General features: G+C 41.5%; 1 protein-coding gene across 2 annotated transcripts in view; it reads right to left on the reverse strand.

Moving 5' to 3' along the window:
* Pum3 (pumilio RNA binding family member 3) overlaps nt 1-19,099 on the reverse strand; it is a 34,345-nt gene extending 15,246 nt beyond the window's left edge. The window contains exons 1-13 of one of the 2 annotated variants that reach the window (XM_038326792.2): nt 18,991-19,099; nt 16,028-16,119; nt 14,582-14,800; nt 12,156-12,291; nt 11,542-11,617; nt 11,013-11,106; nt 10,694-10,760; nt 9,450-9,624; nt 8,294-8,397; nt 7,084-7,162; nt 4,944-5,042; nt 4,111-4,164; nt 358-438 (exon numbers count right to left, since the gene is read on the reverse strand). In XM_038326792.2, coding sequence (XP_038182720.1) covers nt 358-438; nt 4,111-4,164; nt 4,944-5,042; nt 7,084-7,162; nt 8,294-8,397; nt 9,450-9,624; nt 10,694-10,760; nt 11,013-11,106; nt 11,542-11,617; nt 12,156-12,291; nt 14,582-14,800; nt 16,028-16,112 — 1,269 coding nt within the window. In that variant the 5' untranslated portion in view covers nt 16,113-16,119; nt 18,991-19,099. Of the gene's footprint in view, nt 1-357; nt 439-4,110; nt 4,165-4,943; nt 5,043-7,083; nt 7,163-8,293; nt 8,398-9,449; nt 9,625-10,693; nt 10,761-11,012; nt 11,107-11,541; nt 11,618-12,155; nt 12,292-14,581; nt 14,801-16,027; nt 16,120-18,610; nt 18,758-18,990 lie in introns of those variants that run through there. The other variant, XM_038326782.2, reaches the window with a different exon arrangement.
* Nucleotides 19,100-19,350: the final 251 nt, after the last annotated feature.

A 19,350-nucleotide genomic window follows, 5' to 3' on the forward strand; every position in this document is an offset into this window, starting at 1 on the left:
AATTGTAGAATCACTAAACAAGGCAATCACCAAATAATTACCAATCACATCCAAGCACTGCTTTGCTTAAAAAAAAAAAAAAAAAAAAAAAATCCAAAGCAACCTTAATCCAAAGTCAGGTAGAAATGTCAAGTCCTGTTTTAACCATGGTCATTTTGGTCTTTAAAGCTATTACTATCCAGTCACAAGGTTGGGATTCACACAGGAACAGAGCAAGTCTGTAAAATACGACACAGCTAAGGCAACTAAAGTCACAGTGAATATGGACAAAAAGCACAGGCAAAGAGTTCACATAACGTGAAATTAAACTCCAGCACTGGCCGATGTGACCAACCCCAGCCCATCCCAACTACTTACTGATATGATTATCTGCTTCACAAGCTTAGTATCATCAATACAATCAAATGCTGCCAGTAAAACCAAATGCGAGTACTGGCCCTGTAAGAATGGGGAGACAGAAAGGGTTAAAAACAATTGTATGGTGAACTGGTGAACCGGCTCTTGTGGGTGAAGGTGCTTGCTGCCAAGCCTGATGACCCGAGTTCAAGCCCCAGGACCCGAATGGTGGAAGAGAACAGACTTTCCAGAGTTGTCCTGGCCTCCACATATGCGCCCAGCACCCATCTCCAACACAGAAACTAAACACTAAATACAATAAAAAATTAACAAGACAAAGTAACAGCAAACCTAGAAAGGCAGGCATGACAGCATATGCTAGGCAGACAGATGTCTATGAGTTTGTGTGCAGCCTGGTCTTTGCTATCATGACACGGTGATAAGAAAACAAAATTTTCCTCGTACACACGCTACCCACAGAGCCTACGCAATAGCCTGTCCAACCTCATGCAAACAAGGTGAGTCAAAACCACTCCAAAGAACTACCTAATTATTGAGATAAAGTCGATTTAGCAAAAAAGAAAAGAAACAGAAAAACATATTTGTCAAATAGGACAAAACCTAAGCAAACATCCAATTAATGAATGGCTACTTCAAAATTTTAAATGAGACAATTAAATGAAAGGTTAGTTGGGGGAGGAAGGCATGTGCACACAACTACATACATAAACTATTCAAGTTACCAAAAAAATGGCTAATCTCAGAAAGATTTATATACACATACATAAATATACATCATAAAATATATACATACATTCATAAAATTATGAATATATACATATTTATAAATTTTCTGTACATACACAGAAAATTCTAGAAGGCAAAACAGTCACCCCGGGTCAAAGGACTACAAATTATTTTGTTGTATTTTGTCCAATTGCTTTTATTGTACATTGTTGAATTTCTTTGAAAATAGCTATAGAATAACAGGCACCAAAGCTACAGAGAAACCCTGTCTCAAAATAAGCCCCCCCAAAAAGCCGGGCAGTGGCGCACAACTTTAATCCCAGCACTTGGGAGGCAGAGGCAGGTGGATCTCTGTGAGTTCGAGGCCAGCCCGGTCTACAAGAGCTAGTTCCAGGACAGGCTCCAAAGCCAGAGAAACCCTGTCTCAGAAGAAAAAAAAAAAAAAAAAGCTATAGATATTTAAAACCAAATAGTGAAAACAAAACAAAACCTCAAACCATATATAAAAATTGGATAAGAGCTAGGTACTGTGGTGCATCCCTATAACTTATGACACCTTTAGGTATTGAATAGAGGGAGACCAGAAGACTTCTATATGTTTGAGAACATCCCAATCTACACACTTGAGTTATAGAGGCTACATGGTTGGTTTCTTCTTAAACAAACAGCAAAAATCCACAAGTTCCAAAATAAAGAAACAAACAAACAAAAAAGAAACTCCCCTAAATCTACACACAACAAAAAGTGCGCCAACTATATACACCATAATGGCCCAAGAAGTAGATAAAAATCACCGCTTATAAGAGTAGAAAGGGGCACTCACAAACACACTCTGTCTACAATCACCTCTTTGAGTTTAACTTTTGGGGGAAAGCAGTCACCTTCATGCTGGTTAGAACGTAAAGTGGTTTTCTTCTTTGGAAAGCAATTGGCAACATTAATACAACATGCATGTATGTTCTCGTCTAGCAATTTTAGCTCTAGGGATTTACCCTAGACATGCTTCCACATACATACATGCACAGACACATATAATAACTGATATATTATCATACTGATAATTTAAGGACTCTAGAAACAATTCAAGATTTCAACAGAAAGGACTGGCTAAGCAAATCATAAGACTAAGTGAATCATGGTATAGCCATACAATGGAACACTGTATGCACACAATCCAAAACTCCTTGTTTCCACTGTCAGGCAGGCACAGCACAACAAACTGCAAGCAAGGTATTTCTGTATGAATACAGATGTTGGCCACAACTCAATTTAAAATGCAGACGCAGTAGTACCATCTTTTAAAGGCACCATCACACTGAACAAAGAGCAATGATCATCTCTACTGAAGTTCGGCAATCATCCCATATTAATTATACAAGGGAGCAACAGGCAGTCCCACAATCACATCTAGACACTGAACAATGCTTCTCTCAGGAGCCGAAACCCAGAAACCAGCAAACACCACCTTGGTCTGACCGACATTTACTGACTCCCATAAACACTCCACAATAATTCTGCTCAAGGCACTGAGACAGACCTAATGCCAGGCCTGAAAGAAGTCTCGATAAAATTTTAAAGACTGGAATTATAAAAACCTCAAAACTGAACAATAACATCTGGAATTCTAAATAACTTACAGTTCAAATCTATTAAGTTCTGTGTTTACCTTCTCCCTCAGAGGTAATTCTTACAGACGTCAGATTGCTAGGTTTTGTTACCACCACAATGCCAAACTCGGAAAAGATCTCAAAAAATGAATTGGCCAATTACCTCATGTAATCAAAATTTAAAATAAAAAAAAGCCTAATTTATTATTTAGAAAATACCTTATTAATACAGTTTAGATAGAACTTTCAACTAACAACTCATTTTTACTCAATTCCAAATTTAAGTATTTCAATTAAATATCATACAAACTTAATTGTGAATAAAACATTCTTGTACATCACAAGCTGGGAAAAGACCACATTTCCCCTCCCAGAAGTTAGTGACCTACCAAACAGTTCGATACTAACTCTTCCCATCATTCCCTGCCACAGAAGACCACCTGGTTCACACAGTATCTATCCTACCTTGGTCTGAACAACTGACTTAAGAAAGAATTTGGCAAATCTAGTTGTTCTCATTGGATTTTTTTTTTAAAGGAAAAAGTTGAACAGAGAGTAGTTTCCATTCATCAGTAATTGATAAATTTACTGAATTATATAATCAAAATCACATTCACTACCACATATAACCTAGGTTTAGCATTACTTTGTATTGCTAGCATGAAAAAATCATTCGACATTTCAACACACAAACATTTCTATTATTTGCATCACGATGTGGATGGTAATGCACACGTATGTGGGTGAGACTGCCTGTGTACGCGTGTGCAGAACCAGGGCTCAACGTTAAGTCCTGTATCCACTGCGCTGCTGCCCAGCTACAAATATCCTATTTTAGAAAAGAAACAAAACAACCACCACCAACAAAACCTCTGGTATCTAATGCTAATCCTTCAACAGATTCCAAGGAGCTAAAATATTTAATAGCTCAACTTTTTCATGACCACACCATAAATTATATCAAAAAACAGTCCGTTTTTAATTTATTAAGGTTTTGGTGGTAGCAAAAACCAGTCTTAAGTTTCTGAACTACAACCTGGCATTATTTAATTACATATATAAGGCTTAAATAGGCAGCATTAATCCTGTACTTGGTGAACAAGGCTGAAGACAGGTATAAAACAGGTACAAATGATCAGTTTTTATACATCACCACCAAACAGGGCCTGGGGTGTAGTGCACAGGCAGGGTACCTGCCTAGAACACATGAATTCCTCTCTTTGAGCTCCAACAAGACACACATACATACAAACAATTCATACGTAGAGAGAGAACTATAGTATGAACTCCATTTTGTCCAAATTAACCTAAAAAATGGGTAGAAAAGATGCGATCAACAAATGCAAACAATTTCCTGTAGTTTTCCGCTTTCCCCAATAGACACTGCTCGACTTGATGAACGTGATTCTGTCGCACTTACGTTGGCCACTTTTTCCACGTAGGTCTTCATCGTTTTCACAATCACTTTTCTGTCCTTAAAAAGAAAAAGTGCCCCAATCAACTTTTAATTGTAGATTAAGCTGACTGCAAAGTTAATATTTATGTAGTATTACATCTTCGTGAGCATCATCTCTGTTAGTGAAAAAACCAGTTTACGAAGCAGAATGGAAAGCGGTGCGGGGTAAACCAAAACTCCTATAAAGAATTATATAATTTTCAGTTTATGTCAACCCATTTTGGCACAAATATGGAACCATGAAATAATAAGGCACAGGCAAACCTAGTGAAGTCACCTTTATAACCACCTCTCTTCCAATGTCTGATATGCCTTCAAGAATCTAACATATAGATGTATTAATATGTTTGTGCAATACTTACATTTGCAGTAAGTATAAGGTAGACAAAACACAACTAACATTTAAAGGACGAAATATGCAAAATTCTATGATCTAGATGGATGTTCACCTTTTTCCTCAGAGTATTTAAACCACACAGGGACACACGTCTGGTGTAGTTAATTATTAATTATCTCTGCTTTCCTCCCATTCTTAATATGCCCATTAAACGAAGAGTAAAAGAACAGAACATGGGTCCCCAGACCCGTGTAAGCCAAAGCAGAATATAAATGTGTCGCCTAACTGGAGGATTTCTTCCTAACTTTCAGTGAAGCCCCGGGAGGCCCTAAGATACAACTCCCAGGAGATGACACTTCTATACAACTGGGAACCAAAGCTGTACAAGGTAAGACTAAAGCCTACTGACTCGAAGCTTAAGGATCAAGTCCAGACTGCAGGTAAGGCGTGGCTGACTTACCTTGGGTGTACCATGCCACAAGCAGTGCATGGCCACTCTGGCGCCATCGTGTGTGTGGGCCAGGTATACCACTGCTTCCCGGATAGCTTCAATTAATTCCTAGAGAACGGTAAAGCAGAGAATGAAGAGGGACCCCAGGCAGTGAACATTGCAGGTTTCAATCCTACATCCAGCCTCTTTCTAGACACATTCTTTTCCAACAAAAGCAGCAAATGTAGCTCATAGAAATTTCTAATAAATAACATAACCAATTTCCCCTTCATCTAGTTGTAAAGTCCTCACAGGTGACGTGCGATATATTTCAATGAATACAGAAACAGCAGCCAGAGGTTGTGGTTCTTAGGCAGTGTTTAACAGAACAGCTGGGAAGAGAACATGCTCTCCCACATCTGTCTTTAACAAACACAATCAAAACTCATTCTGACCGAAGTGTCTGTGGTTTAGTTTACCACAGGACTGATCACCTCTACAAGTCAGATGACTTGTGCACCAAACACTTAAATAATATTTCTCAATGAAATCTCTGTGCTAACATTTAACCTTTACTCAAAGATAACCATTTTGTAAAAAGAGAAGGGGAAAAACACCATTTAATTTCTTATTTCCAAAGTCTAAGCACCCAGGATATAAATGAGCTGTGGAACTGAATCACTACAGGGCTTCTGAATTAAAATTTTATATTGGGAGAACTTATCAAAAGTCCGGAAAGAAAAAGAGCTGCACGTAACCCTAAGGTACCGCCCGCTCCTAGGATGAATCTCAAGACTAGATTTTGGGTTGCATATCTGAACTTCAGAATTTCTCCGAAAGTGCTCTACTGTAAATGGGGTATATAAATCATAGCTCCTCCCCTCAAGGCTAAAGGGATATTGTGGAAGGATGGGTAGGAAGATTCTAGGAGACATAAGGCAAACGGTCTCTGGACTGGACAGGACAGACCACTACATCCATGAACCCACAGCAGCAGCTACTGCCAATCAACATTCAAGCCGGGCACCCTGAGCTGAAGAGCTATTGAAAGCTGATGGCTTATAGGGGAGGGAGACAATCTTTAATAGTATGGCCAGGAGGTGGCCCCCAAACTGTGAATGTATGTGGGTTATTAAAAAAAAAAAAAAAAAAAAAAAAGATGGCAAGGAATTGGGGGTGTGGATCTGGGAGGAATGAGGATTAATAAGATCAAAACACATGATATATACACAGGAAATTCTCAAAGAATTAATAAAAAGCTATTGGGCTGGAAGCTAACTGGTGTGGGAGGTAACACAGGTTCCAGTTGTGTTTCCGAGATCTCCAGAGAAGGTCCTGTCACTTGATGTCCACTCCAGATGTTTGCTATGACTGAATGCTGCCTTCCACTGTCACCAAAACACTCTCAGCACAAAAACTCCAAGATCCTGGGCTCTGTAGAGAAGCGGGAAGCTCCTAGGAGAGCAGATGCCACTCTTCTGGCCACAAGGTTGGGGGGCTGGAGGGTGGGTAGGCTGCAGAGAAATTATTCTTCATGCCACTTAGAGGGCTTCAAAATCCCCAAGGAATGTGCACTAGGCATAGATGTTAAAAGAAATCAGATGTGTTATCTTAGTCAGCGCTCGTGATTAGAAAATGAGAACCAATGGACAACAGGTCACAGCTGATGAGATGAGCAAAGTTCGGGGAGGTAAAGCATGAATTCTCATTTGTATTCCCACTGCTGACTCCAAGGGCAGTGCAATGACCTTCACTGGTCCTCTGCCTTCCATCAGGTAAGGTCCAGGCTTTCATGGACCATTTAGTTTTACACTAAGCATCCTCCCATAACCTTTTAAAGCGGGCATTTTTTTTTTTAATTTAAATTACTGGGAACACTGAGGAATCCTCCAATGTAAACTGCCTTTTTGATTAAATTAGCTAGAGGACACTCCCTGGATTGTAACTAAAATGTAAAAATTCAGGGCCATTACTAAAACTAGGGTCAATTCTATTCTTTTTCTGGGGGAACGGGAGGCTGGAATTAAAGAGATTTAGTAGATTTGCTCAGTGCATATTTAGTGGGTTTCTAAGGGAGAAAGGAACAGTGGTGTTCAAAAGCGCCAAATCTCAAAAGTGTGTGCCACCACGCTGGCTTTACACTGATTCAAAGACAGAAACCAGGACTTACTGATCGAAGTTTTGGGGGTGCATAGGTAAAAAAGTCCAAGAATACTTTATGAACCAGTGAGTGCTTAATCACAGCTTCCCTGCAAATGGAAGGAAAGACAATCAGATCTAGCGAAGCAACAACACAAACACAGGTGACCTAAGGTCATCCAAACAAGGGAAATGGATTTTACTAAATATAATTTGCCATAAATCAATTTTATCTTTCAGCAATACTAAGATGTTTAGTGTGGTTTAGTGTCATCACAACTGAGAACAGTATGAATTTCCAGGCTCTATAGCAAGATGATGCACTGGTCCCAGCATGTTCTACATCAGAACAAAGACAGCTGCAGTGTAACCCCGCCCCCAGTACCAGACACTTCATTAAAAATTCACAGGTAGAGCCATTACTCGTGGTTATTTTCTGTCAAGCATTCTTCAAAATGTCTCAGAATCATAAGTAATTTTAGCAGCAGTACGATCTGAATGAACGACAGCAGTGCCACCAGCAGCGACAACCCCTACTCATCTACACACCCCAATACGATGTGGTGAATTCAGGAGTGCAGTGCTGGCTGATGTTCAAGATCAAGAACATGGAAGTTCACATAAAACATGCAGACACACTACAGAAACGAACGCCTTGATGAACAAAGCACTCTTCTAAGGGCTTTGCAAATATTTTAACCTATTTCATCTTCATAAACCTTACAAATGATGTGGTATTATCACTTCAGTTCCACAGATCTGGAAACCAGGCCCAGAGAGGTGAAGTTGTCCACGTACACGCAGGATTAGGGGGTAAGGGGACGTGATATCAGGAGTCACAGTCATCCTGCCTGGTCCCAGCAGCTTTGCTCCCAACCATTTTGTAAAGTACCAAAAACGTGGTGACAGAAAGTACAAACTTGTCTATAGTGCAGTTTAAACAATCAATGGTGTAAACTATTTAATATATAAAGGCTCAGTTAACACTCTGAAAAAAAAATAAAGGTTTTATGACTTTAAAAATGTTGATAAGCCACCATAAAAAGTTAGCCAATAAGATACAAAATTAAGAAGAACCACATCTACCTGCATCAAGAATAGTTTCAAACAAAATGTTTTATACTCTTATTTATGATAGATTATTAACAATGTGGATGAAAATGTCTCCTTTCTGGCAAGGATTCTGTAAAATGTGGCTCCTTCAAATACCCATTTCAATCTGTAATAAAAACCCGTCTTACTTTTGGGCCATGGGAGTCAGAATCTGCTTCATCTCTTCCATGATGAGCTCCAGCTTTCCCGGCTGCACCTCCAGCACCTTGTCCAGAGTTGGGTGACTGGCCGACTGAAACAGAACAGGAACCAAACGTCTCCCAATGTCATCACTTCCGGACAAGCAAGAACTAGAGCCATGTTAAAACAAGTTTAAAGTAATTTTGTGATGTTTTCCATTTCTAGTACGAATGCCCACAGAGTGACTCCTCGTGATCTTCCCTGCCTGTACATCTGCCAGTGTGTGAGCACCCTGTGGAGGATTGGCTCTAGCCATGGATATAAAACCTGCTGACACTTAAGACTCCCCATAAAACAACAAATTATTTATATATGACCCATAAGATCCTTCGGTATATTTTAAACCATCTCAAGGCTACTTACATGACATAACAAAACATAAATGCTCGACAAATATTATACTATTTACAGAACAATAAGGAACATAATCTATACATGTCCAGTACAGACATATACTTTTCATTTCTTCCCCCTTTGGTTTTTCATCTGGGTTTCTCTGTGTAACCCTGGCTGTCCTAGAACTTGCTTTGTAAAATAGGCTGGCCTCGATCTCACAGAGATCTGCCTGCCTCTGCCTCTCAAAGGCTGGGATTAAAGGCATGCACCACCACCACCCAGCCATGTCCCAAGGTTTGAAATAGGTCCCATCACTGGTTGGTCTCAGAATCAACTTCTGTATTTCAGGCTCCTAGAACCCTCCCTCTCCAGATCCAATCAGACAAAGGCAAGGCAAAACTGGAAAGAAACTCGAGACAGTCACAAGAGGAGGCGCAGTGCCCCTTGGCCAGAGCTGGCTACGGAGCAGCTGTACACTATGCTCACTACAGCAGTCTTTGATCTCTGACTGCAGGAAGAGACCGCTGAAGCATCGTGTACACAGCTGGAAGCAATAAAAATGGACCGATCTAAAGGCGATCTAAAGACAGCGTTCTGAGGGAGAAAGCACTTGTTCCTTACTGCAAGGACATAATCCAAGAGAACAAAAATACGAATAAACTCCTGAAGGACTAGCTTGGTAAAAACACATCTTATATACAGGACATTGAAACTTAATGACCACACAGAAAAATAAACACACGGTGTAAGAACTTGTAGAAAGGGCACCTTGTAAAGCTGAAACGTGTTCCCATAGAGCTCTTCTGTCAGCATGTTCCTCTGTTCCAAAATGGCCTTGTCATTGTACGCATACTCCACGATGGCCGATGCCTCTGAGTGCCGCAGCATCTTCCTCACATGACCTTTAAAGCTTCTGATTATCTCTGCTATCTGAGGTTTACTCCTAAAGTCAACAGGAACATGGAAAAAGTAAGTGACAGGAGAAGGCTGGGGGACAACAATACAGCCACGCTTACTTTTCCAAAGGCCAACTCATCAGTGTTGGTAACACCAATACTGAGGGGAGTTCTCCTATGTGGGGAGGCTTGTAGTGAGCAAATTTTTAAGGCTTAGAAGACAAGTAGGCTCTAATACTTGGTGAGAAAGCCCGGCTCTGCTGACCAGCTCAACGAGCCAAGCAGGTTTTTTCTTAATTTATTATGGGCAGCACTGGGGATTGAACTGAGGACTTCATGCATGCAAGGCAAATGCTCTATCACTAAGCTACAGACCCAAGCCTGTGGTCTTACAACTTCTCTGGGCCTCAGCTTCTTCATTCACAAAATTGGGGAGCAGCTGCTGTGAGAACTGGACGGACTAAGATGCATCAAGAACAGTGACCAGCACACAGAAGGTGCCCTGGTCATTCCTTAAACTAGCCCAAAAGGAAAGTTAGGAAAGGACAGTCAAGGAGGCAAACAGAAATAAACTACTATTTTCTTAAAAACAACAACAACAACAACAAAGAAAGAAAAGAAAGATTTATTCTAAAGCATTTGGGCAGCTAATAATAGCCAGGAATGGTTAGGAAAAAAAATGTTATCAACTGTATGTCACTTATTTTTTTGCTGCTATCACGTTCGGGTACATCTCACACCCGAAAGGCTGGTCTAGCTAAATACCAACAGCATGTCATTAGTAAGTCATCCTTGACACGTGCTGACACAATGAACTACCGCAGAGTCTGCTCACCTGTCCCTCTCAACTTTCCACCCTGAATACTAGTAATCCAAGTTAATTATCCTAATGCTTTGCTCTTTAACTTAAATATATGAAACAGGACCTTAACAATGGAGAAGGCAGCACCATGATTTTAGTTGGTTTCAGTTGTTATTTTAAGGTGTGGTGCTCTAGGAAGACCACAAGTGTCTGGAGGTGATTACAAAGACCAGAGATGTTAAAGAAGCATTTGGGCAACAATGAATCCACAAAACCAAAAGCCAAGGGGAAAATTACACTTTATACCAACTTACCCATACATGAGAAACTTCTTGACGATATTCCTGGAATATTTGGCTTTACTTAGTTCAACCAAGTCACCTGGTGGAGAAAACAAAACATCCCAATGACCTGGCTTCTTCATTTCAGTTCTCCAGGAAAATAAAAAAAAAAAAAAAAAAAAAAAAGAAAGAAAGAAATAAACACACAGGATTCTGGAACATGGCTTACTCTACTTGGCCCAGGCAAAGAAACAGAGCAACGAAAAGAAGTCTTGCAGAAAATATGGAACTACTCTCCAGGATATTCTTCAGCCTTACAACTTTATCACAAACTATAAAAATACAACAATACCTTGCAATTCTTCAAAAGCCTGCTTCCTCTGCTCTTCATTCCCATACTGGATGAAGCACTGGATCACGCGTGTTGAGTCGTGTGCAAAGGCAATCTGTAGGCAAATAGTTGGGACTTTCTAGACTCACACTGTCTGAACCAGCTTGTTTCTACTAGTTACACTATTTCTTACAACATACATTTTTTTCAGCTTAAACTACACTTGCCTGCTTGAGACAGAGATAAGTTAATTATGTACTGAAGTACTGTCTGGCTTTGCTTCCTATCACATTTCATAGCTGAAAAAAATGCAAGAGACAGAAAAGTCTATCACCTTTGAAATTCCAGTCCTAATTGAAAGTACACTCACAAGGACTACACAGACTGTGCTTTCATGGCCTTTAAGGCTGCCAGGCACTGATGTGGGGCAAACCAATCCTGAAGTGCTGTTGCGCTGGTAACCATAACCAAATACACAGGACATGCTTCCCCGAGAGCTGAGAACCCAGGATCTCTTTAAGAGTTGGAACCACAAGCACAGCTTACTCACAGTTTTGATTTTCCCTTGGATCAGCTTCTGCAAGTCACTCATCAGCTTCTCTCTCTTTCCCTTGTCACAGTCCTTCCTGCAGAGGAAGCGCAGCCGAAGCTACTTGAAACACGAAAACCAAATCGCACGCAATCTATGTTCACCAGTTCAGGGTGGTTTCTCTGACATTAAAATTATTCTGGAGCAGCCAGACAAAAGTAATTTTCTCAGAGGCAGAAACTCATCTCACAAGGTATAATGTAATGCATCAATCTAAATCTTAAGAGCCAGAACCTCAGAAGCAAAGAAAAATAATAAAACAATCTAAGATAGCAAACATCTCAAAACCTAGCTGATAAGAGACCGTCCTTCATTTTCTGAGAAATCTTTCAGGATAGCTATCTGAAAATCCATTTGACTCCCGTCATTTCCATAAAGCCATCTGACACTATCCTAATGATTGCACACATTTCTGCACTCGGCAGACACCCACACTGTGCCAGGATGGGGGCTGAGCATGCATCAAAAAAACCAGGTGCTGCCTGATGTTTAGGACGCCTGCCTGCTTACAGGGCAAACCTTAGTGTTTCCCTAGTCTCGGCCAGACTAATAACAGCACTGTTAAGCGCCAGTACCTTCTCAAGCTCTCCCAAATGTGTTTTGCTCGAACCACGATGTCATAGTTGGTCTTATCACTGAGCTGCCTGCTCTGCTTCAGCTCCTTCTTCTTCTTTTTGAAGTCATCCCATTTGGGTTTCTTGGCTGCTGATTCTAGAATTAGATTCAAAGCATTTAACATTCCAAATACTATACAAATATGAATTTAGTACAGAGGGCAGTCACCAGGACCAATGTTCTAGAAGTCACAAGGAGAAGATGTAAGCTGGTGGTGAGGCTCAGTGGTAGAGCACTCACACGTAAGAAGCTCCCCGTTCAATACAGACATCAAAAATAAAATAGAATTGAAAGTAAAACACCACTCTTCTGAGAGCTGTCGTTCATTGTTTAATTATTAGAGCGTGAGGTAGGTAAGTCTTTGATCACCCCCTCCATGCCTAGGTACCACACATTCATTAATCCAAGACCACCTGGGGCTAGAAATAAGACACAAATCCAGGGACAAGCTACAGCTGCCTTTCACTCATGACAATACATAGCAAGCTTCTACAGATTGATGACAGAAACATTGAGTATCTACGTACGTATTCCTGCATCTCTGAAATTTAATTATATTATCAATTAAACAGTAACAAATCCAACAAGACAGATGAAATGAATATTTCACTAGAGTGTTATTTACATGAGTATCTCCCCCCAAATCCTTTGGAATTTAGTTATTTCTATATATTTCCCTACTTATGATTATAAAATTCACTCACTGCAAAAAGCAAAAAGTAAATTGATTCATACGGAAACAGAGGTACAAATACCAACTATTTTCTTCTTGCCACTTTCCTTCTGTTTTAATCTTTAAAATGCAAGAATCTATATTTAACATTATCAGTCTCTGCATTCCCCATTAAAACTACCAGACAAGCTACAAAAGGAGGGAAAAGAGAAACCTGGAACAAATATTGGGCCTGGGGAAAGGGAGAAAAAAATTGAAAACAAGAGGAGGGGAAAAAACCCCACACAAAAGAGAGCAGGGACTGCAATGGGAAAGGTCTCAGAGACACCGAGAAACAACGGGATTCCTATTCCTCCCCTGACCTCAAGCATGCTGTCCCTCCTACAGCAAGTAATCCTTAGGAAAACTGAAGACTAAGGAGCAGACTGGAAGGCTAGATAGGAAATATGCCAGGCAGTAATCTCGGTGGGCAGGTAGGGAGCACTGTAAGAATACACACCGTATTAGGGAAATAAACCGAGAACCCACAATGGGAGCACTGTAAGAATACACACCGTATTACGGAAATAAACCGAGAACCCACAATGGGACAGGATGGGATGTGTAGGTCAGTATGAAGGAGCTGCTCACTGGAGACCAGTAAGGGACAAGGCACAATGGGGCCATGTTGTACAACAGAGCATATGCTGGTGAGGAGTGAGTCCATGGATATCGTGATAGAGAGAATGGCAGCTCATGACGATGACAAAGAGAAACCCCAGGAACAATTCTCATCAGGGAGCAAATTGTCCTGAAGGAATGAAAGGGAGGAATCTACCAGGGGCATACCGCACATCCACAACTACTGCTGCACGGGAACCATCACACGAGTTGATCACATTAGCCTGGTCTAGGCCCCAGGAGAGCCGAGTCTACAGAGCTCTTAATTCAGTATGGTTGACACCTGAGCCGGAGAACTGCGTCTGAAGGCCAGCTTCTAGGACTAGCTTACTGATTTTAAAACTACCTATCTCCCAACACAATGAATGAAAGTTAGCTGGACATGACAGTGCATGCAGGCGGATCTGTGAATTCAAAGCCAGTCTGGTCTACAAGGTGAGTTCCAGGCCGCCCAGAGCTACATAGTGAAGCAGTATCTTAAAAAAAAAAAAAAAAGAAAAAAAGGTAAATATCTCATGAGTGAACAAGTAAACTGAGTTTGGCATTCAGAAAAGAATGTTTTAAGTTCCCTGCAAAAGACACAATTTAGGTTAATTACTTGGCTATTATTATCTGATTACTTGGCTAAAGAAAGAAAGATTTCTAAGTATGAAAAAGTTCAAAACATTTTGGATTCATTTTACTAGTGTTTTACTTGCATGCATGTGTGTGCCCCACAAGTGTGCTCGGTGCCTGAGGTCAGAAAGGACACTCAACACCTTGAACTGGAGTTACAGAGGGTGCCATATAGGTGCTAGGAATCGAACTCGGGTCCTCTGCAAGAACAGGTGCTCCTAACTGCTGAGCCAGCTCACCAGCACCAGAATTGAGAGATTTCAGCAAACATGCTGTTGTGTACTTCAGCCCCCCGTACCTCCTTCCTTCCACTCCAAAACGCTGATTTCTAGGAACAAGGACAGGCAGCCTCCAACACAGCAGAGCACCCGGGCACCGAGGTCCTGCCACTCACTGGCCTGGGAAGGCGTCTGCAAAGACTCGAAGAGCTACACTTACCATCACTTTTACCATCTGGCTGGAATTTCCTCTTCTTGTTGAATTTATTTGGCTTCTGGAATTTGTCCTTAGGTCCTTTGCCCCCCTGTGGCTTGTTCTTGAACTGCTTCACACCCTTTTTGCCAGGTTTGGTGGCACCTTTCTCAAAGTTCTTAGATGTGACTTTAGGCCCGCCTTCCTTACCAGCTTTCCTCGGGACAGTCTTTGAAGAACTGGAATCTAGTGATGACAATGGATTTACATTAGTTCACTGATTATGAGCCTAAAGCTCTGGTATCCATTCAACTGTATGCTGCAAAGAACCACATACTTTTCAATGCAACCAACAGCCTTACTCTCAAATATATATTAACCCTTTTGAATAAATTGGTATTTAAATAGTCAAACCAAAATTAAGAGAAAACTTTCTGATTATAAAGTTGAATAGGCTAAGCAGGGCAGTGGTGGCTCACACCTTTAATCCCAGCACTTGGAAGGCAGAGGCAGGCGGATATCTGTGAGTTTGAGGCCAGACTGGTCTACAGAGTGAGCTCCAGGACAGCCAGGGCTACACAGAGAAACCCTGTCTCAATCCCCCACCCAAAACAAACCAAACCAAACCTGTATAGGTTAGTCATATAAAACCCTGGAAAGTAGAGGAATTAATAATAAGCTATAATTTACCTCCTAAAAATAACCACTATGGTTAGCATGGCATATTTCTGCAGTTTTAAGCATATGCTACTTAAAATATTATGTACTCTTCCATTTTGTCTTATTAGCCCTACTGTCAATATCTGTATTAAAATCAACGGTTCAATAAGAGTTCAGATAAGAACAAAATGAACAGTTACTGAAATTAAAGCATATCATGAAAATGAACTAAAATATATTTCTGAAAATGTCTAATTTTGAGAAAAAATTATATCCTATAATAAAAGTATTTGGCTAAAATTTTTAGTCTAAAAGCTTATACACATCTAATAAACAGGATGACAATAACAACAGCTATGCCTTAAGACCATTACAAGGGAAAGCGGAAGACTGCCTAGGACACAGTTATCTCTATAGGCCTGGACTCTTCTACTCTGCAATACTGACCCCTGATGGAGTAACAGAGACATTACCGTTTGGAATTCAGAAGGCAAAAGCTGAGTGGACTCCCAGACCCAGCTCCTCAAGCATTAAAATGCAATGCACAGCGAATGAGCAAGAATATGAGGAGGCCACATACATTGCTGACACGGAGGATCTTTTACAAATAAAGCATGCCTCAATTATCCCGGCAATTTCTTAAAAGCTGGAGTTCCACGAGGAACAGGTTATCATCTTGTGGGCAGTAGCGGTGACTTCCTTCTACCATGTTTACTGCAATCCAGCCCATGAAGAGGGCAGCACCAGCTACAAACCTTGCCTCCCCAAATCACATCTTTAAGGTAATCAGCACACGTGGGCAAGCTCTCTTACCACTGTTTTTATGAAATCTATTCTTTCCTTGTGCTGTCTTTGGCCTCTGTCCCGTGAATTTTTTCTTCTCTTTGACTTCCATCATAGCAAGTCTGGAAAACCAAAACCAAAACCAAGTCACAAAATAGTCAGTGCAGCATACAGTCCTTGCGCTCAGGTACAGTATAATAAACCATCCAGCATAGCCTGGGGGTTCTCAAGTCCACCAAGTACACACATACCTCTAAGACATTAAAACAGAGGATGGAAAAGATACCAACACAAGAACTCAGGACATGTACACACCCTGGCTAGTGTGTGACACACCTGGAGGCAACACCGAAGCATCAGCACTGGCTAAATATGGATCACTTTAAAGATAAACACTACTGTCTGCAGCTTTTAACCTGGGAGGGCTTGCTGATCTTGGGCATCTACTTTACAACGTCAGGAATCAGCAAGAGGATGTATTTAGCACATATTGCAACTTAATGAAAGAAAATCCAATAAAGCTAAAACAAAGGCTACTGGACAACTGTTTTATAGGCAGCTGGATGACTGGCTGACTTCCAAGTCACACTGAACTATTTAGTATTTATTGGAAGGGATATGTCCACTGTGTCACTGTTTGGGTTCAGTGACCTTCATTGAGCATAGGTAAAGTAACAGCCCTCACCAACGGACAAGCTGCGCCAGCAGAACACGTGTGGATACAAACACCACCAGGCTCATGTCTACATTTTGAAAAGTTACATGCCCACTTCTAAATGACCCTAAAGGTCAACTGCAGGAATTCCTACACAGTGTTTCCAGATTAGACACTTCCATTCCAAATTAGACACTTCCATTCATGAATTAATTTCCTGCTAGATATGTACACACACACACACACACACACACACACACACACACCTATGACTTTAGCTTGAAGAGACTGAGGCAGAAGGATCACTGTGAATTCAATGCCACCATGGCAACATAAACTGGAGGCCAATCTGGGATACACAGTGAGATACTGTTTCAAAAATCAAAACAAAACATGATTAATTCCTCAGGACACTAGACTGTCTTGGGAAGAAAAGAAAAGCAGGGTTCCAGGTTAAACATTTGAGGAATAGTAAATTAAACAGCAATAGTCAGCAAGTAAGAAAAGATTTTCCAAGTTCTTAATTTGCTACTATGAACTACCCACTGGAACACTGCCCTGGGTTCAATGCCCAGAACCACATAATGGGTATAGTGATGTGAATCTAAATTCAGCACTGGAGCCACTCAGTATCCTATGGGCATTTTAAATCAGTCACTTTATCACTTGGCAAAATAAAGTCACATTTGCATTTCTGCATGTAGGTTTCATGCAGGTACCACATGCTAACCAACTGTGCCACTGGCCCTCAAATGTAGGTGTCTAACTATACCTTTATTTACATACTAAGTCTGCATATTTTATTTTAAAACAATGTGTCTTACAGAAGAGTTAAAAAGATATGGAGCCTTTAGATCATTTACCCAGCATCCCCTCTTGTTAACATATGACATTGTAATGAAACTATGAAAATTAACAGTAGCACAACAAGGTTTATTTGGATATCAATTTTCTTATTCATATCCTCTTCCTATTCCAACATACAATTAAGCAAGCCATCATGCCTCTTCTGTATTTTTGTAGTTTATGTTCCCTTTGAGATTAAGATTTTTATTATTAAGCCAGGCAGTGGTGGCACACGCCTTTAATCCCAGCACTCAAGCAGCAGAGGCAGGCGGTTCTCCTGAGTTCAAGGCCAGCCTGGTCTACAGAGTAAGCTCCAAAGCTACAGAGAAACCCTGCCTCGTAAAACAAAAAACAAAACAAAACAAAAAAAGATTTTCATCATTAGACTGAGGTTATGCTTGGTCTGTGTTAGCAAAGAAGTACTGTTCTCACAGAACCATAGGAAATGTACAGTCATGATTTCCTCCTGAAGTTAACCTTGATCACTCAAACAGTATTTACCACGTTTCTTCACTATCAAATTAACTGCTGGCTAGCCCAAACGCAAAGACAAGCAAATCAGGTTTTACTTCCTAGACATACAGCCCTGTGTACTCGGACACTGGTTGATTATGCACATAACTGGCACCTTACACTTAAAACACAATTCTCTGCATTCCCGCTGCAAACAGCACATCTCTTTCTCTCCCTGCCGATTCTCACCGTAGCCAATGGGCCATCATATATTTTACTGCTCTAAAAAAAACCCGAGCACTGCCCCTGATATTTACTTCTTTGTGTGTTAATCACCTTGAACTTACCAGTAAATTATCTTGCAATCCCCTTAGAAACCTTTATCTCCACTACCAATACTCAATACAAACCATCAAAATTTCTTTACAAACTTACAAATTAAGTATTTTTTTTCTTTAAGAGAATCAAGGCCTGTCTCTTAAAAGGGGGAGCCGCCTCTCGCCTTTTTCTAAGAACCTTTCAACACTGTATATGCTTAGGAACACAAGGAACAATGCTTCCCATTACACGAAAATACAGAAACCACACCATGGCCTTCAAACTTCTACCCTTCCTTTATCCTGTCCGCGGTACTTCTACCTCGGACCTCCAGGACTTACCCCATAGCCCTAGCGTCTCTTATCAAGCTTTAGGTCTCCGTTTATGGATCACTTCTTCGGTTTTTCCTGCACTACTCCTATGGACAAAATCTGTCACAGGACGGGCAGGGTGACCGTGACCCGCAGCGGCCGGGGTTTGAAAGCGAAGCTCGTTCCCCTAGCTCTGCGCTAAGCAACGTAACCGAGAGGGTTTAACCCCTGCCCTCGCCAGGCTCCCGCCAATCCCCCAAATCCGAGCCATAAAAGCCGGCGGGGACGCGGCCGTGGCGACGGATCTGAACTCGCCCGCTCGCCCACGACCCCGCAAACTCTCCCCGCTCCAGAGCGGCTGGCGGGAACTTGCACCGCACCGCCCGCATCACCCATCCCGCAAGACTCACCGTACACGTGGGGCAGAAGCTCGCAGCCAGCCACTTTCCGCTGCTTCCGCTTCCGTGTTTTGCCCCGCCCCGGGTCCTCTGATTGTGTTCTTCCGCCTCAGTGCTTGGGGTCAAGGGACGGAGCGTGAGAGGAGATACAAAATTCGTAGTTTCTATTGGTCCGCCCTCGCCACACCTCCTATGCTGGACTGCGCGAGTTTTGGCTCTTGAAGGGATCCGTCCCGGGGGGCGGGGGAAAGACCAGTCGTTGGCGCGGAAAAGTGACGTTTGAGCCTGCGGTTTCTGGGAAAGCCTCAGGTTCTCGCGAGAGTCGCCCCGTTAACTCTGCAGCCCGGGATAGGTTGGGGTAGCCCGTGTGTT

The sequence above is a fragment of the Arvicola amphibius genome, chromosome 1 (genome assembly GCF_903992535.2).
Source record: "Arvicola amphibius chromosome 1, mArvAmp1.2, whole genome shotgun sequence".
NCBI lineage: Eukaryota > Metazoa > Chordata > Mammalia > Rodentia > Cricetidae > Arvicola > Arvicola amphibius.